Source organism: Haematobia irritans, chromosome 3 (genome assembly GCF_050003625.1).
Source record: "Haematobia irritans isolate KBUSLIRL chromosome 3, ASM5000362v1, whole genome shotgun sequence".
Lineage (NCBI taxonomy): Eukaryota > Metazoa > Arthropoda > Insecta > Diptera > Muscidae > Haematobia > Haematobia irritans.
In genome coordinates, this window is record NC_134399.1 from 3,354,647 (window position 1) to 3,373,708 (window position 19,062).

General features: G+C 34.5%; 2 protein-coding genes across 4 annotated transcripts in view; one reads left to right on the top strand and one right to left on the bottom strand.

The window, feature by feature from the left end:
• The window catches only part of mbo (Nuclear pore complex protein Nup88), an 85,643-nt gene extending 71,790 nt beyond the window's left edge, over positions 1 to 13,853 (top strand). For 2 of the 3 annotated variants that reach the window (XM_075298707.1, XM_075298708.1), the window contains exons 4-12: positions 7,560 to 7,685; positions 7,811 to 8,230; positions 8,293 to 8,461; positions 9,421 to 9,560; positions 9,627 to 9,730; positions 9,791 to 10,400; positions 10,465 to 10,624; positions 10,684 to 10,772; positions 13,687 to 13,853. In XM_075298707.1, coding sequence (XP_075154822.1) covers positions 7,560 to 7,685; positions 7,811 to 8,230; positions 8,293 to 8,461; positions 9,421 to 9,560; positions 9,627 to 9,730; positions 9,791 to 10,400; positions 10,465 to 10,624; positions 10,684 to 10,772; positions 13,687 to 13,750 — 1,882 coding nt within the window. In that variant the 3' untranslated portion in view covers positions 13,751 to 13,853. The remainder of the gene's footprint in view (positions 1 to 7,559; positions 7,686 to 7,810; positions 8,231 to 8,292; positions 8,462 to 9,420; positions 9,561 to 9,626; positions 9,731 to 9,790; positions 10,401 to 10,464; positions 10,625 to 10,683; positions 10,773 to 13,686) is intronic. The other variant, XM_075298709.1, reaches the window with a different exon arrangement.
• Positions 13,854 to 13,926: 73 nt separating this feature from the next.
• CBP (sarcoplasmic calcium-binding protein) lies at positions 13,927 to 18,727 on the bottom strand. Its single transcript, XM_075298710.1, has 4 exons — positions 18,285 to 18,727; positions 15,526 to 15,759; positions 14,492 to 14,800; positions 13,927 to 14,423 (listed from the first exon to the last, which is right to left on the bottom strand). Exons 1-4 carry the CDS (start codon positions 18,399 to 18,401, stop codon positions 14,193 to 14,195), a joined length of 891 nt encoding a protein of 296 aa, XP_075154825.1. The 5' UTR covers positions 18,402 to 18,727; the 3' UTR covers positions 13,927 to 14,192.
• Between the last annotated feature and the right edge of the window lie 335 nt (positions 18,728 to 19,062).

The window sequence follows — 19,062 nt, forward strand, 5'->3', positions numbered from 1 at the left end:
CAATCGGTGATTTAACCAGGACTAACCCTTACCTGTGCGTAAACATAACTATTATAAGCTACAGTTGCCAGGAGGAATTGTTGCAAAATTTGTTGCGGGAGACAATAGGTATATAATCTTGAAAAAAACTGTAAGATACGAAAGAAATTCCTTATTTCCCTCACTGAAACTACTGAGGAATTAAACTAACGCTGTTTATGCTTTGGCATTTGAGGATGTCAACTATCAATTAAGAGCAAAATGATCACGCCAATAATTCTACCACGGTGGACCCCCATTTTTCTATTAAGGAATATTTCAAAACCCTTCTATTCCTTGCTATAGCTACTCTCTTAGTCGTTCCATGCCTTTTCTTTTTATTTCGTCTCCAGATCTGCATTCCTCACCCGCTTTTTTGCGGTCAAAAGTTTATGACTTTTTGCCCGAAGTAAAATATACACTCTATTTTTTGTTGTCAGGTGACTGTCTTTTTTCATTAGACAACAAACAGCAGCAACCCGAACAAATAGCAACAATAACAAGAAATGGCGTCGCCAACTTAAATAAATGTTCGGAAATGGGGTAATATTCCATTCATAAATTAATTAATTAATTATGAAATGAACTGGAATGCAATGAAGAAAGGTGGAAACAGCAAAACAAAAAGCAATCCCATAAATAAATAAGGATGAGCGCTAAAAAGGTTCTTAGAGCTGTCATCTCTATTAAAGCGAAAATAAATATTTTGTTTTACATTGGAAAAATGGATGAAATCACATTTCAACATTGATAACCCATTATATTCATAACAGGTTGGCTGATAAGTCCCCGGTCTAACAAAGAAAAACACATTTTTTTGCCAAAATTCGTTTTTATTATTCAACATAGTTCCCTTCAAGAGCGATACAACGATTATAACGACCTTCCAATTTTTTGATACCATTTTGGTAGTACTCCTTCGGTTTTGCCTCAAAATAGGCCTCAGTTTCGGCGATCACCTCTTCATAGCAGCCAAATTTTTTCCCTGCGAGCATCCTTTTGAGGTCTGAGAACAAGAAAAAGTCGCTGGGGGCCAGATCTGGGTGGGGAAGCAATTCGAAGCCCAATGAATTTTTGCCATCGTTCTCAATGACTTGTAGCACGGTGCGTTGTCTTGGTGGAACAACACTTTTTTCTTCTTCTTATGGGGCCGTTTTGCCGCGATTTCGACCTTCAAACGCTCCAATAACGCCATATAATAGTCACTGTTGATGGTTTTTCCCTTCTCAAGATAATCGATAAAAATTATTCCATGCGCATCCCAAAAAACCGAGGCAATTACTTTGCCAGCGGACTTTTGAGTCTTTCCACGCTTCGGAGACGGTTCACCGGTCGCTGTCCACTCAGCCGACTGTCGATTGGACTCAGGAGTATAGTGATGGAGCCATGTTTCATCCATTATCACATATCGATGGCAAAACTCGGGTGTATTACGACTTAACAGCTGCAAACACCGCTCAGAATCATCAACACGTTGTTGTTTTTGGTCAAATGTGAGCTCGCGCGGCACCCATTTTGCACAGAGCTTCCGCATATCCAAATATTGATGAATGATATGACCAACAAGTTCCTTTGATATCTTTGAGGCCTCTGCTATCTCGATCAACTTCATTTTAAGGTCATTCAAAATCATTTTGTGGATTTTTTTTTGATCGGTAACCACCTCTTTCGGGCGTCCACTGCGTTCACCGTCCTCCGTGCTCATTTCACCACGCTTGAATTTTGCATACCAATCAATTATTGTTGATTTCCCTGGGGCAGAGTCCGGAAACTCATTATCAAGCCAAGTTTTTGCTTCCACCGTATTTTTTCCCTTCAGAAAACAGTATTTTATCAAAACACGAAATTCCTTTTTTCCATTTTTTTCACAATTACAAAAGTTGCTTCACAAAAGACGCTCTATCTCACAAACTAATTGACTTACAGACGTCAAATTTTGACACGATCCATTTGAAGGTTGGTACTATATAAAAATAATATGCATTTTATACTAGCGACGCCATCTATGTGTCAGACCGGGGACTTATCAGCCAACCTGTTACAACCCAATTTCGCAATTCGTACACCTAAAGAAAAACAAACGAAAGTTTAGCCAAAGAAATTCCCCATTCTAATAAAAAAATTCTTGTAGGGCAATAAACCCGATTAATTATAAGCGATTCAACGATTGTCTGTAAACTTTTTTATTTATTTGCAAAGAAAAACTTTTCGAGTCAAAAAAATGCACTCAAATCCATGATTTGACTTTGAAAAGTTTGATAGCCGACTATCAAACTTTTTTTTCGGGAGATTCAAGTGTAGTTCACTTTGGGTTGAGTGAATTACCCGAATTTATTCTTATAATTGGTTGATAGTTTTGCTGCAAGTTGAGGATGCTGATGAGTAATGTGATAATTCCGAAACAGCTGTACATCCAACCATCTTGCATAGGGCTTTGCCCAAATAAATTTGACAAACATTATTTTCCTCTGTTGGTTAAGCTAGTCAATGCATGGTTTTAAGCTGAAATCAATAACAACAATAGTCAAAAAAAATTATTTGCCTAAAATTTCGATCTTCAGGAAAGAAATGTGTATAGTTAAGGAGTGCCTTTTTCTTTTACTTGAAAAAAAAAAAAACTTTTTTTAGACACCATAACATTTTTTTTGATACCATATATACTGTTTAAAAACATCATTTGCTCATAGAGATTAGGTTTTAGGACAATTTTCATGATCCAGTCACATCTCTCTGTGACCATATTGGTTAAGTGACCACCCTCGCGGATTCAATTCTGTTAGGTTAGGTGACAGCCCGATGTATCAGGCTCACTTGAACTATTCAGTCCATTGTGATAACACAGTGATGAATTCTGTTGGCAAGACTTCATATCATTTGAATTTTGATCGAAAATGATCTAAATTTTTAAATCGCAGCTATATATGTACACTCTCTTCTAACTTTTTGTTTTTAAATCAGCCCTTTCATAAAGAATTCATGTACGAAACTTTCTTTCTCTCTTCATGAGATTTATATGTGCCGTTTTTAATAACTCCGCCCCTTGTTGAAAAAAAAAAAAATACCATGGAAAATATTCCTTCCTCGTTTGTAAAAATGCATGTTCTGTAAAATTTATTTCATTTTTTTAACCAACTCAGCGAAACCTTTGAATAATTTCCAACAAAGTAACTGTAACCACATGTCATTATCTAACCGGCAAAGGATTTACGCTTAATAAAAAATATACTCCCAATCCCATGACGAAAAAAAACTATGCAAGGACATTTACATTAACCATTTCTTTTTATTCTACATCTAGCCTCAAACCTAATGAGAGAAAAATCTGGTGCGCTAATGTAAAAGTAACCGAAAATCCGAAGCGAAAAAATAACGCATTACAATTTGCTAGTAGAAAAAATTCGAGATTTCTGGGACCCCACCCACATGCTCTAGCTAAAAGGGACATTTTAAAATAACTGCATATGCAAAAATGTGTAATACGCGCTCATTATGCGCATTTGCCGCAGGATACGAAACAGTAGCAGATGACAAAAAAAAAACTAGAGATTTTGAAAGTCCTTAAAAGCCAGGGTTTTGCTAAAAAGGTGGGGCTATGGGGAAAGGGCAGAAAAAGCTAATAATTTTAATTTTTTTAACAAGCATCGTAACAAACTTACGATATAATTCCAGCAGCATAAAGAAATAGCTGCAATGTGGGATGGAAACCCAAATATGCTTCCATACCAAAAAAGGACATCAGCCAAAAAAAAAATGAAAGCATGCTTATGAAATTTATTTGCTACGAAAAAACTCACACATACCACAATTCTTTAGGAAAAAAGGACATTACACACACTCATTATAATCGTTGACACAAAGGAAATATATGGAATCACTAAACTCAGTGGCACAAGAAACCCAGCACATACCCATTCTAAGTTGAAGAATAAAACAACAAACTCCTAAATGCATTTAGTCTTCGGATTTGTTCCTCTACTCTCTCCTCTCTGTTCACATTCATAAGCAGTGTGGGTGTTGATGGTTGGCCATATCCTTTAGTGGATTTACTCACTTTTTTTGTTATCGTTTGTCCTGCCCACACATTTATTCAAATCTCATACATGAGAGTAACAAATACTTACATTTTGGTTTCAATATTTTATGTTATAATTCCTTGTATCTCGTTTTGTTGGTCTTGCAACGTGTACCCCAAGCCATGACACCAGAGAAGCATTATCGGCTATAGCAGCTAGTAGGTTGGAGATGTCCTGTTGGCGTTTTCTTTTTCCCTCGGCTTTATCAAACCAACTTAACAAAAAGTGATGCAGATGCTTTGGAGTGACAGATGGAATAAAATATGATATCCCCCCAATTTTCAATATATTTGTAATTTTCGAATACAACATAATCAGACCAAATACGTCTCGTACACAGAAAAAAAATTTTTGTCTTCAATCACGAAATTAATTGAACCAATTAATTTTTAATCGAAATTTCTTCAATCACAGAAATGATACTATCAATCACCAACGTCAATAAAAAAATTAACTGATCCAATTAAAAATTAAAAAAAAATTAAAATTTTTGTGATTGATTTTTGTTTCAATTAAAAAATTTGTTCAACCAATTTAATTTTTCATTGAATTTTTCTTAAAATTCAATTAAAATTTTAATTGGAAAATTTTTGGTTATATTTTTTGTGTGTATGGAAAAATGTTCACACAGATATTTTTTTACAGAAAAGTATGCTCTCAAATATATTTGTCATAAACAAATAAGGCCTGATATTTTATGGTATAGGAAAATATTCATCCACATAGTTTTCGTAAAAAGCTGATCGTTTCAGATACTTTCCGTATGGTTTCAGACACTTTTCGTATAGAAAAGTATACTTTTCAATAACACATTTAGGGTCATGAGTTCAATCCCAGTCTCGTCCAGACACCAAAACATTTTGCAGAGGTAAAGTATTATCTCTCTGTCATGCTGGTGACATTTCTCTTCAAAGTTTCTCTCAGAGGTTTCATCGCAATTGAAAATAACATTCGCTTTCTATTTACCTGAAATTGGAAATCTAGATGTAATTTAGGTCCATTAAGAGGTGTGCATCGTTCCATGCCTTTGGTATAACCCCCCATATAGACCGATCTCCCCATTTGTCTTCTAGGGCTTTCACATTTTTATCCGATTTGCCTGCAATCGGATACATTTTTATGAGATTTGCCTGAAATTCGAAATCTAGGGGAGACGGGATGTTTAAAATTCCTCTAAAACTCGAAACAAAAATGATTGTTATAAATCCAGAATGTGATGTAGTCTCCATGTGGAAACGTTAAATGTATCTTCAGGAAGCCTACAATTTAAATCAATCTAGTTAGGAGAGTATCTTCATCAAATCGCCCTGAAACGCTATACATTTCCAAGTAACCCTCTACGATTCATGGTGGTGGGTATTTAAGATTTAAAGCCGAATACTTCCTTCACTGCTATTCAGTTTCTGAACTTTCCGAGTTTCCTATCATTCCACTTAAAGCCCATATTTCCCAGTTGTCCATTTGAAACATCTTTCATTATGTAAATGCATGTTTTAAATATGTACAAGCAAATGTGATTTTCTATTTTGTTTTTCAACGCCGATTCTATTTCATAGCCTCTCCTATTTGTAGTTTTTTTGGGTAGATGGGGGTGGTACTTTTTTTCTTGTCATATTGCTCTGTATTTTATTTCTTGTTAACAAATCGTGGACGAGAGGTCTGTATTTTCTCAGTGACTTCCATATGTGTCGTCGCGAGAAGCTGATATTTTTTTTACTTATTTTTACATTGTTTTTAGTCACAATATAGGAGATATTTTTGTTAAAATTATATTGCAACTGGGAGTCTGGGATTTGTGCTATGACATTTTTTATGTTAACCATTTGGTCTTGTTTCTAGCCATGTTGTTGGTGCTGCTGACTGCTCGCAGTTAGCTGTGATGCTTTCACTTGTTTCGCAAAAAAAGGCCAAAGATATACGCAGTTTGGAACGTGTTTTATCTATTCGAGCCTCTAGTGGTCACTCATTGCCGCTCAGCATATGTAAAGCACGTTCTAAGTCTATGGTGTTTTCCCAAAGCAAAACATGGACATTCAATGCATGTCTCTCAAAACATACATCCATCTATCCAACATTTCGAACAATGCAAATAGAAGCAAATACATGTATTTTGTTTGGTGGTTTTGTTTGGACATTATTATACGATTTTTTATTTCAATGGAGAATTGATATAATTTTAAATATATATAATTTTTTTAATTGTGGATCTCCAGCCACAGTTGGTATAATTTTACCAAAAATGGTAGATTTTTTTCTGTTTGATAAATTTTGACAAAATTTTCTATAGTAATAAATTTTAGAAAAAATTTTCTATAGAAATAAAATGTTGACAAAATTTTGTATAGAAATAAAATTTTGAAAAAATTTTCTATAGAAATAAAATTTTGAAAAAATTTTCTATAGAAATAAAATTTTGACAAATATTTCTATAAAAATAAAATTTTGACAAAATTTTTTATAGACGTAAAATTTGGTCCCGTTCAAGCTAAAAAATATAAAAACGACTCATTTACAATTCAATATCTACGCGAACTAAAAATTGTCGCTAATAGGGCATTCGAGTAAAAGCAATTTTAACTAACCAGAAAAATTTGACAAAAAAAAAAAGATTTTTTATTTTGATAGAATTGTGGTAAAATGTTCTTCTCATTTTGGTAGATTATTTTTGGCACGACTGATAACAGTATCTCAAGCAAGTTCTCAATTTGCAATAAATCAGTCCCACTGGTAATAAAAATTGAATAACAACCATAGCTGCAAAAAAGACTTGGTTTTATTGTCCCCAATTATTAATTCATAGATTTTGTTTTCTTTATAGGTCCTGTCTAGGCCTGCTATTTTCAAGATTTACTCCTAACCCATATTCTCTCGATAATTTCCTAGTCATGTGATTGTGTCTTCGTGTGATATATCAGTGTCTAAGAATATTTTCCTACCTGCCAGTACCCCACTACACAGGAAAAATATCACCAATATGTTTTCAATTACAATTTTAATTGAATTTTAAAAAATACAATTAAAAACTTAATTGATTCAACAAATTTTTTATCCTGTGATTGAAGAAATGTTTACTAAAAATTCATTGCATCAATAATTTTCGTAATTGAAAACAAAAAAATCTGCTTGTATATGCTTATCCATTTGATGTGGTTTCTTCTAAGGACTAACAAGATTATTTATATCATAATTATACCCATGTCTAGGTTTTTTTAATTTTGCCGATGCTAGAGATCCGTTTCCTAAAATAATTCGGATGGAATTTAATACCAGAGCCTCCCAAAATTCCACTTGAAAAATCCAAATCCTCCATTGGGGAAACCTTCATCTACCTTTTTGCATTTGACAAAACAGACAATTAACCCTCTCAAATATGTTATCCCACCTAATCCTAACTCTATATCACTTAGTTTATTATTCTAATGCTATCGTGTAATTGTCCAACCGTTTCTTTCTTTTTGTTATTTTCAGAACCTCTAATTTGGATGGTCATTTCTTTACAAATAATCCACATTTGGAATTAAGACAATTACGCTGGCATCCTGCTTCTCCCACAGATTCACATTTGCTTGTTCTATTGTCCGACAACACCATACGGTAGGTAGTGAAGCACAAAAGTGGTGGCTCGAAAGGGATTTGTAAGAATATTTATTAGCAACTAATATGCTTGGAATATTCTAATCTGGTGTTACCTTGTTTTCCCCCTTTTTTTCACACAACAGAGTTTATGATAATTCCTCGTTGCGCCATGTTTGGCAAGTGGGTCCCTTACCTTTAAAAACTGATGGTAATCTAAATCCTTCGACTGTTTATTCTTTGGGTGAAGCTGCTGTAGATTTTGATATTGCACCAGCTGTAAATGTGGCCGAAATGCAGATGAATACCAACGACACGACCATAAACAAGGATCAGACAGTCATACTGAATAGTACAAGAATTAATCAAAGCTCAAATAAAACCATAGCTAATGAATCTAAGGTAAATAAACGAAAATTAAGAGATATCTACGAACAACTTTTAAATTCGTTGATTTCATTGCAGATTAATAACACGAAATCCCAGGAAAAAATTGAGTGGCCAATTGTTATCTTGAGAGAAAATGGCAATATCTATGTCCTAATGTCAGGTTTGGATACGGATAGGTAGGAACAACTGCGACTTAAATTGAAAAAATTGTTAATTCATTATTTTTATTTCCTTTCAGGCCTCGCTTGCAAGGACCTATAACCATAACCCCTTGCACTGTGGACAACTATGGTTTGGATTCCTGTTCTATATTGGTTATACCCTCATTGCCACCTACTCTTGTTATAGCTGAGACAAATGGAAAACTACATCATGCTCTATTTTTGGAAGCTGAAAATGCGGAAGATGTAAATATCAGTAGGGAATATTCATTGGCATAGCTAGTGGGAAACAAACAAATACAGTAAAACCTCTCAGAAGTGGACATTGACGGTCGCTTAAATTTTGTCCAAATCCAGAAGGTGTCTATTTATGAAGGGTTAATTTAAATGTGACAATATAGCAAATGGGTCACGAGGGTTGTACACTTGTTCAGAGGGGACCGAAACCTACGTTCGGTCCGCTCGGCAACGGTCGTGCCCCTTTCGACCGCGAAGATCAAATTCCTATAACGTACACGGACCATAACTTTTTTTGCTATCACCGTCACATTTCGAATTTGACACAAAAAAGTGTATCCCAGAATACAAGCGCTATTCCCAAAAATTTTCCTACTTGGATCACTTGAACTTAAAGTACTACACATTTCCATGCCTTTATCATTTAATATTCGAAGACGAAGCATACCTTTTTAAAATGGAAACTTGACTGCAGTGGCCGAATATCAAATTGGTTCAAGGTCATTGAATTAAACTGAACAGTGCACAACGTTGCTTGGAAACTATGGATCTTTAAAGCTTAGTTCTTCAAATGTTCCACACTTGTCTAGAATAACAGATTTAAGGCTTTCTGTGCTTTCTGCAAGAGACACCTGTCTTGCCAAAACTCAGTTTTTAGTATCTATAAGTGGCAACGCCCATTGTATGGTGCACCTTTCAATCACATTTACCAACTATAAGAAAGTTGTTCATTTTTTTTGAGTTCTAAATAGAACTGTACTCACTCATTAATAAGATAAATAAGTTCTCCTTAAAAACTTTGTATTCAAATTTCTTCAGAACTCAGTGACATTTAAATATTAATTTGAACAGATTTCACAATAACTCTTCCCATTCGACCTTACTCCCACAAGAAAACAACTGCTTAGCAAAGCCAATGAATAAATATCTGTAGAAGACCATTCGATAATTCTTTTCATATTCTTTAGTCATTCAATGAAGTTGATGATAGTCTTATAATTCATCCTTGCGAATGGACTATACACGTTTTGGAAACTGTAGAATTGGAATTGGGTCTACCCAAGGAGGAAGTAAATCAACCCTACTTTTGTCCAATACACTTAAAAAGGTATTAATGTGAAATCACATCACCTCCCAACTGTACATGACTTTATTTTTTCTCAAAATCTTTTAGAGATTATATTAATGAGTTACGTTATTTTGCTTATCACAACACTGGTTTGCATGTGATAACAGTGAATTTCATAGGAGAATTACAAAGATTTTTGGAAAATGATGGTAGGTATTTGATAAATTAAACTCTGTTATATTCTTGCTTATGTCTTGATCTGCTTTCAGTGGATTCCGATATAACATCATTGTCTACGCCCTCACATGCGGAATATATTGTTTGCACCAAAATCGATACTGGTGACAATGTAAATCCTGTTTTGGGATTTGTCCTTTTGCAAATGCCATCCTGTGTTGTTTTACTTTTGGGCAGTGGTCAAGTTATTACACTAAAATTAGTAATTGATGCCAAACTTTTGATAGAAGCCCAGGATAAACTAAAAGATGATCCCCTAACACATGGATCTCAGGATGTTACACAAACCCAACTGAATCAATTATTGGGACCTTCATTTGTGGATCACATCAAAAATATGCTTAAACGAACAGTTACACAACCCATATTATCATTGGATAAAAATGCTAATCCACCACCCCAAGAATGTTATGAATTATTAACACAGGCTGTAGAAGTATTACGTTCCCAGTACTTGAAACGCCATGAAATGGTTAGAGCGGAATTTGCCAAACGTATACATACCATTAAATTGTGCCGGGAACAACAGAAACAGGATATCAAAGATTTGGAAAAAGAAAGAGAGGTTATAAGGGATAAAGCTCATAAGTTGGCCGAAAGATTTGAAGAGATTAGTGAGCAACAAGAAGTTTTAAATAAAGTGTAAGTTTTTTGTAATGGCAAATGGTTTCAAGGATCATATGAGATATCTCTATATTACCTACAGGTGTCAAGATCTTATGCGTCAGGCCAATACATGTTTACCCAACAACACCTTGGCCGAAAAGGAATTTGCCAATGAAGTGGAACGTATCAATAAGCTTACAAAAAATATGCACAATTCCTTACAGAAGTGTAAAGAGTCCATCAACAAACAATGCTATCATGTATGTCTTGCCTTTGGTGATTTTTTGTGTATCCTTATATAATTTAAATTTTCTTATAGATTGCCAAGTATCGCGAAAATACCAAGAAGAAACAATTTGAGTTACCCGAGACACAAGAGAAGACAATCAAGGAAATCTTATTGCAAATGTAAGTACATATATAAAACCCTTTTCATCCTTATTTTTTAATTTGTGAAAATTTAGTTTTCGAGATTGACATATTTTCGAACCTTACCATTTGGGAACATCAAAAAATTCATCAATGTTTAAAGATTGCTTTTGTTCTCAAAAAGTTCAAATCAAATGGTTTTGCGAATCGTCTAGATTTTCATAGGTTATATTTATAATCAATTTTTTATAAGTTGCCAGCGTTGGTGGCCTTCGAAAATAGGTTTGTTGTTTTCTCGGAAGTCTGGAGTTGAACTCGAACTTTCAGAATGAAAGGCGGCACTAGTGGTCATTAGTTTGACAAAAAAGAAACCATACTCCCAGATTTATGCTTGTTCCAAATGCACACAAAGTGTACCCTATAATCGGACCTCCATGTTCGAATATCGCGAAAGTTACAATATATAATTGTTGGATTGGAAATTTTCCGTTCAATTTGCTATGAAATTTTTATTTGATGTTTATCTAATCTTGCTCGTCTAAATATAGAGAAAATCTATGTTATCTACAAAAAGCCTTAGAGTAGACAACGTTCCCAGAGAGTATTAAGAAAACAAGAGGGCGAATATTTCTCTTCTACAAAAACAAAAAATGTCAACCGTACAGATGTCGCACAATGCCTGCAGCTTTGGTATTACCGACGTTGCGGTCGAAGCGCTGTTTTGATAAATTGTTTATAAAGGCATCGGCAGTTATAATTTCAAATTGTCTGCCAAAAAATTGTAATGAAAACATTTATAAAAAAAGAAAATTTGTTACTACAAGGTAGGTTTTAAATCATATTTTCTTTACGTTTCGTAAAGTCGGCAGAGAACTGAACTGGGTGACGCCGACGCAAACTATGATATTTGAGAGAAGCTCCGACAAAAACTACATGGCATTAGATAAATTTCCTCATGACTGCCACCTACTGTCGCAGTTTAGCTTGACAGTTTCGTTCTCTTGTTTTCTTAATACTCTCTGACGTTCCTTGCGGCAAATATACCAAAGAGGAAGCAAATGTGAACCCTGTACACAAACCATGTCTAGTTTGCTTTTTAGTCGCTGGGGGAATTGTGTGAACAAGTATGCAAATAGAAACATCCCTGAGTTCATGCAGCATAGACACCAGCCATGTGTTAATCGGTTAATGTATGTGCTATTTTTAGAGATGTTCGAAAACAGAAAATCCCAATAAACGCAAGGTTGAACGTTGTTCATACACCAAAAAGGTAAACCTTCTTGCCTTCAACTATATTAATTTCAGATTAAGAAGTTGTTGCTATGTACAGTGAAACTTCCCAGAAGTGCACACTCACAGTCGTCTAGTTTTTGTCCACATTTGGGAGGTGTCCACTTATGAGAGGTTGTTTTTAATTTAATAATACAGCAAACATCTCAGGAAAATTGTTCACTTTTAAGAGGTGTCCAGTTTTCAGTGTGACCAAGTTTGAGAGGTTTCACTGTATTGGGAAGCTGTTGCCAATGAATTGAACTCTATTGATGGCTAATAGGATCAATAGAATTCAATGTTGAGAAATTGGCCGACATCGTAACAAATGAGAGCCATCGTGGCGCAAAATTTAGCATATCCGCCTTGCATACAAACGGCAATGGATTCAATCCCAGTTTCGACCGAACACCAAAACATTTTTCAGCGTTGGATTATGCTCTCTCAGTAATGCTGATGATATTTAAAAGTTTTTCAAAGCTTCTCTAAGTGGTTTCACCGCAATGCGCTTCGTAAAGTAATAGTGGTTTGTTTCGCCGCAATTGTTTTTGTTTGGACGGCGGACATGCACACCCGTTTACTCGGACGCCAACGAAAATGCCTAAACCATTTTTTTTACCAAAAGTCTGCCGAAAAGGCAAATATGTCATTATTTGCCCAAATAACCTTGCCTTTTTATGCGCTCCACCATAGGATGGGAGGTATACTAACTTTGTCATTCCGTATGTAACACTTTGAAATATTGGTCTCAGACCCCATAAAGTATATATATTTTGGGTCGTAGTGAAATTCTGAGCCGATCTAACGATATCCGTCCGGCAGTCCCTACGTCCGCCTGTTGAGATCACACAAACTTCCGAACGAAACAACCTATCAATTTGAAACGTTGTACAATATCGGTCCACTTTTAGGTATAGCCCCCTTATAAACCGATCACCAGATTTGACTTGCGGATCCTCTTGGAAGAGCAAATTTTGTCCCATCCGGTTGAAATTTGGTACGCGATGTGAGTAGATATCATCTAACAACCGTGGAAAAATTGGTCCATATCGGTCCATAATTATAAATAGTGCCCATATAAACCGATCCCCAAATTTGATTTCCGGAGCCTCTTTGAAGTGCAAATTTCATCCGATCCTGATGAAATTTGGTAAGCGATGTTAACATATACCCTCCAACAAATTGGTTCATATCGATGCATAATTAGTTATGGGTACCTCTACATAAAACGATCAAAATCTAAAGAGGCTTATATAGATATTTATTCTACTTTTTTATCTAATATAGACTCCATATGGACTAACTTGCAATGTAGACGTTAATACACAATCCACGGTGGAGGGTACATAACATTCGGCCTGCTCGAAATTTTGGGCCATATATACTTGCTTTCAACTGAAGCTATCAAAACCATCTTCGGTTTACCATAAATAAATAGAAATTGTAATATGATAACTATGTCTTGTTATTCTCAAATTTACACATGACAGCAAACGAAATGTTTGCTGATTGCATTTATCAGCTCTTACAAAAATTCATTGGTAGGGTAAGAATAATTTTTAGTTTAGAAAAAGGAAACTTCTCTTTGGCCCTTATAGATTGTTGTGAAAGATATGAAAATTATTTAGATTTTATACTGATTTTTTGATATACATTGTTAATAGATTTTTTTTCTATTTTTCAGGACGGCCGAAATCGATGGACAAATTAAAGATGTCAAACGTATAAACAAAGTTGTGGGCATCTGAAAACATGCTACAACCTCTTCGAATTTGCTACAGTCGTTAAAATTCTATTCTTTCTTGTATTGAAATCCTCTAATAAAAAGAAAGACAAGTCCAGTTTTTTTTTTTTTCTAAATCAACATGTAATTATTGCTTTCTTCTTCCTCTTTTTTGCCTTTTTACGTAACTTATTAAATTTCCTTATATGACTAACAATAAGAGGTTTTAGTTCTTGGCGTTTATGTTTACGCCACGATATGGACAATAAAATTAAAGAGTTAGCATAGAAAAATAATCTTAAATAATAACTTTCAGCACTTTCATCGCCCCATGAGAAGTGATCACGGAAATTATCGTATAAAGCATTCATGCACAAATAAGTTAAGATTGTGACACAACGTTGCAGGTCACCCAATTTACCACGAGCCAATAAACTCATAACAGCTTCGTGGGCATAGTCTTCAAGTCAGTGATCAATCAAAGGCCCCCAAAACATTTTTGAGATTTTAGTCTCATCTTCGGTAATAAAGAATTGGCGACCCAAATGGACAAACTCTTTGAGCGACAATTGGCCATCACCATTTTTATCTATCACAGCAAAAGAAATGGCGGCATCTTCATTGGAGAGCCCCAAACAACGGAAGAATAGTTTATATTGATCCAAATCCAAATGACCGGTATGGTCATAATCAACAGCCTGGATAAAAGACATGTGAGAAAGATATTAAAGGTAATGGACTTATTATGAGCAATATTATAACGTACCTTGAATATATATGGTAAAAATCTTCCCATAGTCTTATACATTTTCTTATCATTCAAGCGATGATGAAGATCAGTCAAAAATTGATCAGCATTTACTAGATTGTAAGGTGTTATTTCACCAAATTGTTCAATCCATGTTTGTTCCATGACCTGCAAGAACTCTGCTGATAATTCCTCATTCAAATGACCCAAATCGGTGAAACGTTTATGCAACAATTTGAAGTCGTCAAATGAGATGACACCATCACGATTGATATCAAGAATACGATGAAGGGTACGCATTTTACGTCGCCAAAATTCGGAATCACCCTAAGGAGAAAAAGAAATGAAAAGAAAAATAATATTAAAATTTAGTTCTACATTGAGTTTACAAAATTAGCATTCATGTATCTAATAATATAGGATTCCTCTGTAATGTGTCCAAGGTGAGTTATGTATATGAGCGTAAAAATGTTATTAGTTTGTACTAGTATTGATCTATTTATTTATCATTTATTAAACTCGTCTATGGAACATCCCTGACGTTAACCAAATTCAACTCTATATTATAGTTTTTTATTCAATTATGAATTAATTCAATTATTTTTTAAATGTACTAGATGTGAGTTTGCCTTAAAATTAGAAATTTAAATAAGATTTTCTGTTACAACGAAGTGGCCTTTTCCAGAGTTTAATGACTTGGAGCCTGAACTGAATCCTAATGCTTGTCTGTTGTATGAGCTCTACATAGCAGATTATTATTCCAATCAGATTATTTCAATTACTTTTAATTATCATTTTTCTATATTTTTTTTTTAACTAGCACGTATAAGCCACGCGTAATTTCCAAAATGTTATCGACAAACAAAAATAACAGCACGTTTTTCTTTTTTTGTTTTGTTGAAGAACGCTCCCAGCTCAAGAAATCCGGTTTTACTGTACGCGCTTTATTATTGTTTTTTAGGCAAGGCTACTAAAGAAGGTATTGTGCCATAAATTACGAATCTATTTTGTTCTTTGTCCGAGTTTTTGTTTTTTAATTCTTATTTACTTACCTTTTGACTGTATTTTTTTTGCATATTTTGTCTTTTGCGTTCATATTCATCTTCTGAATCAGAATCACTTGCACTATCTTCGTCTTGCTGACGCTTCAAATTCTTTGATTTTTTCTTGTAAATATGTGATGGATTCACAGTACTATTTGGAGGCACAGGTGTTTGTAAATACTGAGGTGTTTGACGGATCAAAGCTGGAGATGATGTTGAAATTGTGCGTACTGAATGGGTAGGCTGTAAATAAGAAAAATAAATCATAAGTCTTTGTAATCATCAGGTTTTAAATTCCCTGCCTAATATATTGAACTGTATTAGTAGAGTATTTTCATAAGTATGTCACAATTGTTAATCAAATATTTAACCATTCCAGTTTGGGGTTTGTTTTCAATTTCAATATTCCCCAAAAACGTTTATTTGCTATAATGATGTGTTAATGTTTTAGAGTTGATAAATATTTGAAATGAATGGCTGGAGAAGTTATCATATGGCATCTACAAACAATAATAATCAATATTTACAAATTTTAGGCACGTTTCAAATCTTCGTTTATCAATTCAGTTTCCTACTAGAAGATAGATAAACACATGCCACTCTTTTTTTCATAAAAGACAACACTGAAAGGAAATGAAGTTTTAACTAGCAATTTGCTATGATAATGTAGCCTAGAATTCTCAAGGTTAATTGCGTATTAATTTGCGTTTGAAGATTTTCTGTTTCTAAAGTTATATAATGATTTCCAAAATGGATAAACGTTCTGCAAAGAATGTTGATTATTTTCCTTCATTTATATTTTCCATTGAGGGTTCTTTTCGCTTTTGATGTTCGCAGTTATTAATTTCTGAAATCATTTTTGCTCATTTCGAAAAAGGTTGTTTTTTGTTTCGCCATCATTCTATGCAAATTAATTTAGTATGTTTTTATATAAATACAAACACATATAAGTAAGTATATCATGGTTTTAAAAAATTTCATTTTGAATCTTATTTCTGTGTATGGAAGGCACAAAACCAGTTTTGTATTTATATTTACAAGTTTTGTATTTGTATTTATAAAAGAAAAAGAAGTATAATTTATTTGTGACAATTGATATGAATTTTAATTGGAAGGAGATCGCTAAGCTAAATTTTTGATTCAAGCAATTTAAAATGGGAAAAGGTCTTATAAATTTACCTCTTACTCTGTTAACTAATAAAAGGTACAAAAATTATGCCTGCTATTGGGGGCTCGTCTGTAAGAAGAAGAAGAAAACCTTACCGATCTCTCTGATGAGACAGAATTTAAGCAAGATTTTAACCGACGCCGTATATTGACTTTTAATGTTACAAAAAATATTCTTATCTGGAATTATATCAGTTGAAAAAGTCAATTTGTATTTTCATTCCCCTTATTTAAATAGTCATTCTTCCTTTTCATCTCATTTAAGTATAAAAAAGTTAGAATTTCCGATATTTAGAAAAAATGTTTTTAACGATCATTCGAATTGAGCAACGAAAACAACACAAAGGATGGCGCGTTCAATGCCAACAGTGTTGACAAAATTCAGAGTGGGCAACCACCAGAGGTAAGAGACCTCCCACGGCAGACTAGGATAGTTTTGGCCCAACTAAGATCAGAGGCAGCCACAGTGATACAATGGTTAGCATGCCCCCTTGTATACAAAGGGTCATGGGTTCAAACCCAGCGTTTGACCAAACACCAAAAAGTTTTTCAGCGGTGGATTATCCCCTCTCAGTAATGTTGGTGACATTTCTAAGTGTTTCAAAGCTTCTCTAAGTGGTTTTACCGCTATGTTGAAAGCCGTTCGGACTCGGCTATAAAACGGAGGTCCCTTGTCACTGAGCTAAGCATAGAATCGGGCAGAACTCAATGATAAGAGAGAAGTTCACCACTGTTGTACCGCAATGGACTGAATAGTCTATGTGAGTCTGGAATATCGGGCTGCCACTATAATCTAACCTAAGATCAGGCGAGTGCAGCCGCCTCAATTTCTCCCATCAGTGATTGATAGCAGTGTAGCTGACGTAGGGGTTGTTTGGTTATTAAATATACATGGGTTAACATTTGAAAATCTGAAAATTTTACAATAAAGGTTGAATTACACAATCCGTCAATCCGTGCGTTGATGGAAGGGTTGATTTTTTTCTGTTTGCGGCAGACTATTTGAGCTTTTGATTTCAAAGAGAAATTTCAACTCTTCAATCATCGGGCGCAGTGAACGCATGGTATGTAATTCTACCTTAAACCTTGACAGTACAGAACTATAACAGCAGACACCAACTGCTGGTTTTAGTAGCCTTTTTTTCTATCAATGTACATATTACCCTCCTTAATCTGGAAGAGTTTGCAGTTGAATTTCATTCACGGAACCATGTCTAATACAAATAAACAAATGCTGTTGACTGTTATTGGAAACTTTTCTCTATGTAGTCATTAACTTTAAACGTAGGAATTTCCCGGTACATGTGATGGTTTGGACCATTATTGTTTAACGACATTCTTCTATATACGCTAGGGTACCATTGACTCTTCCCATTTATTATAAAATAAATAAACATTTACTCAATTTAAAGTAGGTAAGGCAGTAAACTCAAGAGGTCATTATTATCAATCACGCATGAATTGAAAATCTCCTCCATCCACAATACAATTGTTTTTATTAGGCGTTTAAATTGAATTTTGGGAATTTCGGGGCAATTTATTCACTTTCCGGTACTAAATTAATCTTTTTCGAATTGGTTTCAATTGCCCACAACACTTACATGCACTTCAATATCCACAAAACCATTTAACATCGAAACAGCACCGACAGCCATGTTGCGTTCCAATAGCTCTCTGGAAGTACGCAATAGACCACGACTAATCAAGGAGAAAGCCATGATGATGCAGGCAAATTAAGAAGACGTACAAAACAACGAATACGAACAGAAAGAACTACACAGATTTTGGATTATATTTTTTATTTTGTTCGAAATTCACTCTTCTTGGCCGATAATCAATTGCTTTGAGTTGTTTGAGAACTGATTTGAGTTGGAATTATTTTTCGATTCTTCTTAAATTCCATTTAATATTACTTGTTGAAGTTTTTTTAATCTTTCTGTTACCACTTAAAATTGTGTACAAAAATATTTTTCTTGGTTTTTGGTTTCAGTTTTTTTGCTACACGTCCGTTTGCGACAACGTTCGAATATGTTTTGAATTTAAGCTGGAAATGTGTTTACCATGAAACCATAATGAACAGCACAGGCAAGCAATACAACCGGCCCATAGCTTATGCGGTCCTCACAAGGGAGAGCCACATTTTACTCAATACACACAAAAAATACACATTCTTACTTACACAAAAGCCATATAAACGAACAATACCCGTTGTTTGCTGCTTTCCATTGGTAATAATGAACAGAAACATCATTATGATAATGTTGATGATCCTCATAATCATGTTTGGCTTGAACAACATATGTATGCCTGAATGCGAACAACGGCGAGAGATCCAGAACAAAAAAAAAAACAACGAATCCGGCAAACAAAAACAACAAT

What these genes read in the sequence shown, in the direction of transcription:
- CBP (XM_075298710.1), bottom strand. Translation starts at nt 18,401, where the DNA reads ATGGCTTTCTCCTTGATTAGTCGTGGTCTATTGCGTACTTCCAGAGAG. An exon ending in AAAAAAAATACAGTCAAAAG is followed by an intron (nt 14,801 to 15,525) that starts GTAAGTAAATAA and finishes TTTTCTCCTTAG; the next exon opens with GGTGATTCCGAATTTTGGCG. An exon ending in TTTTACCATATATATTCAAG is followed by an intron (nt 14,424 to 14,491) that starts GTACGTTATAAT and finishes TCTTTTATCCAG; the next exon opens with GCTGTTGATTATGACCATAC.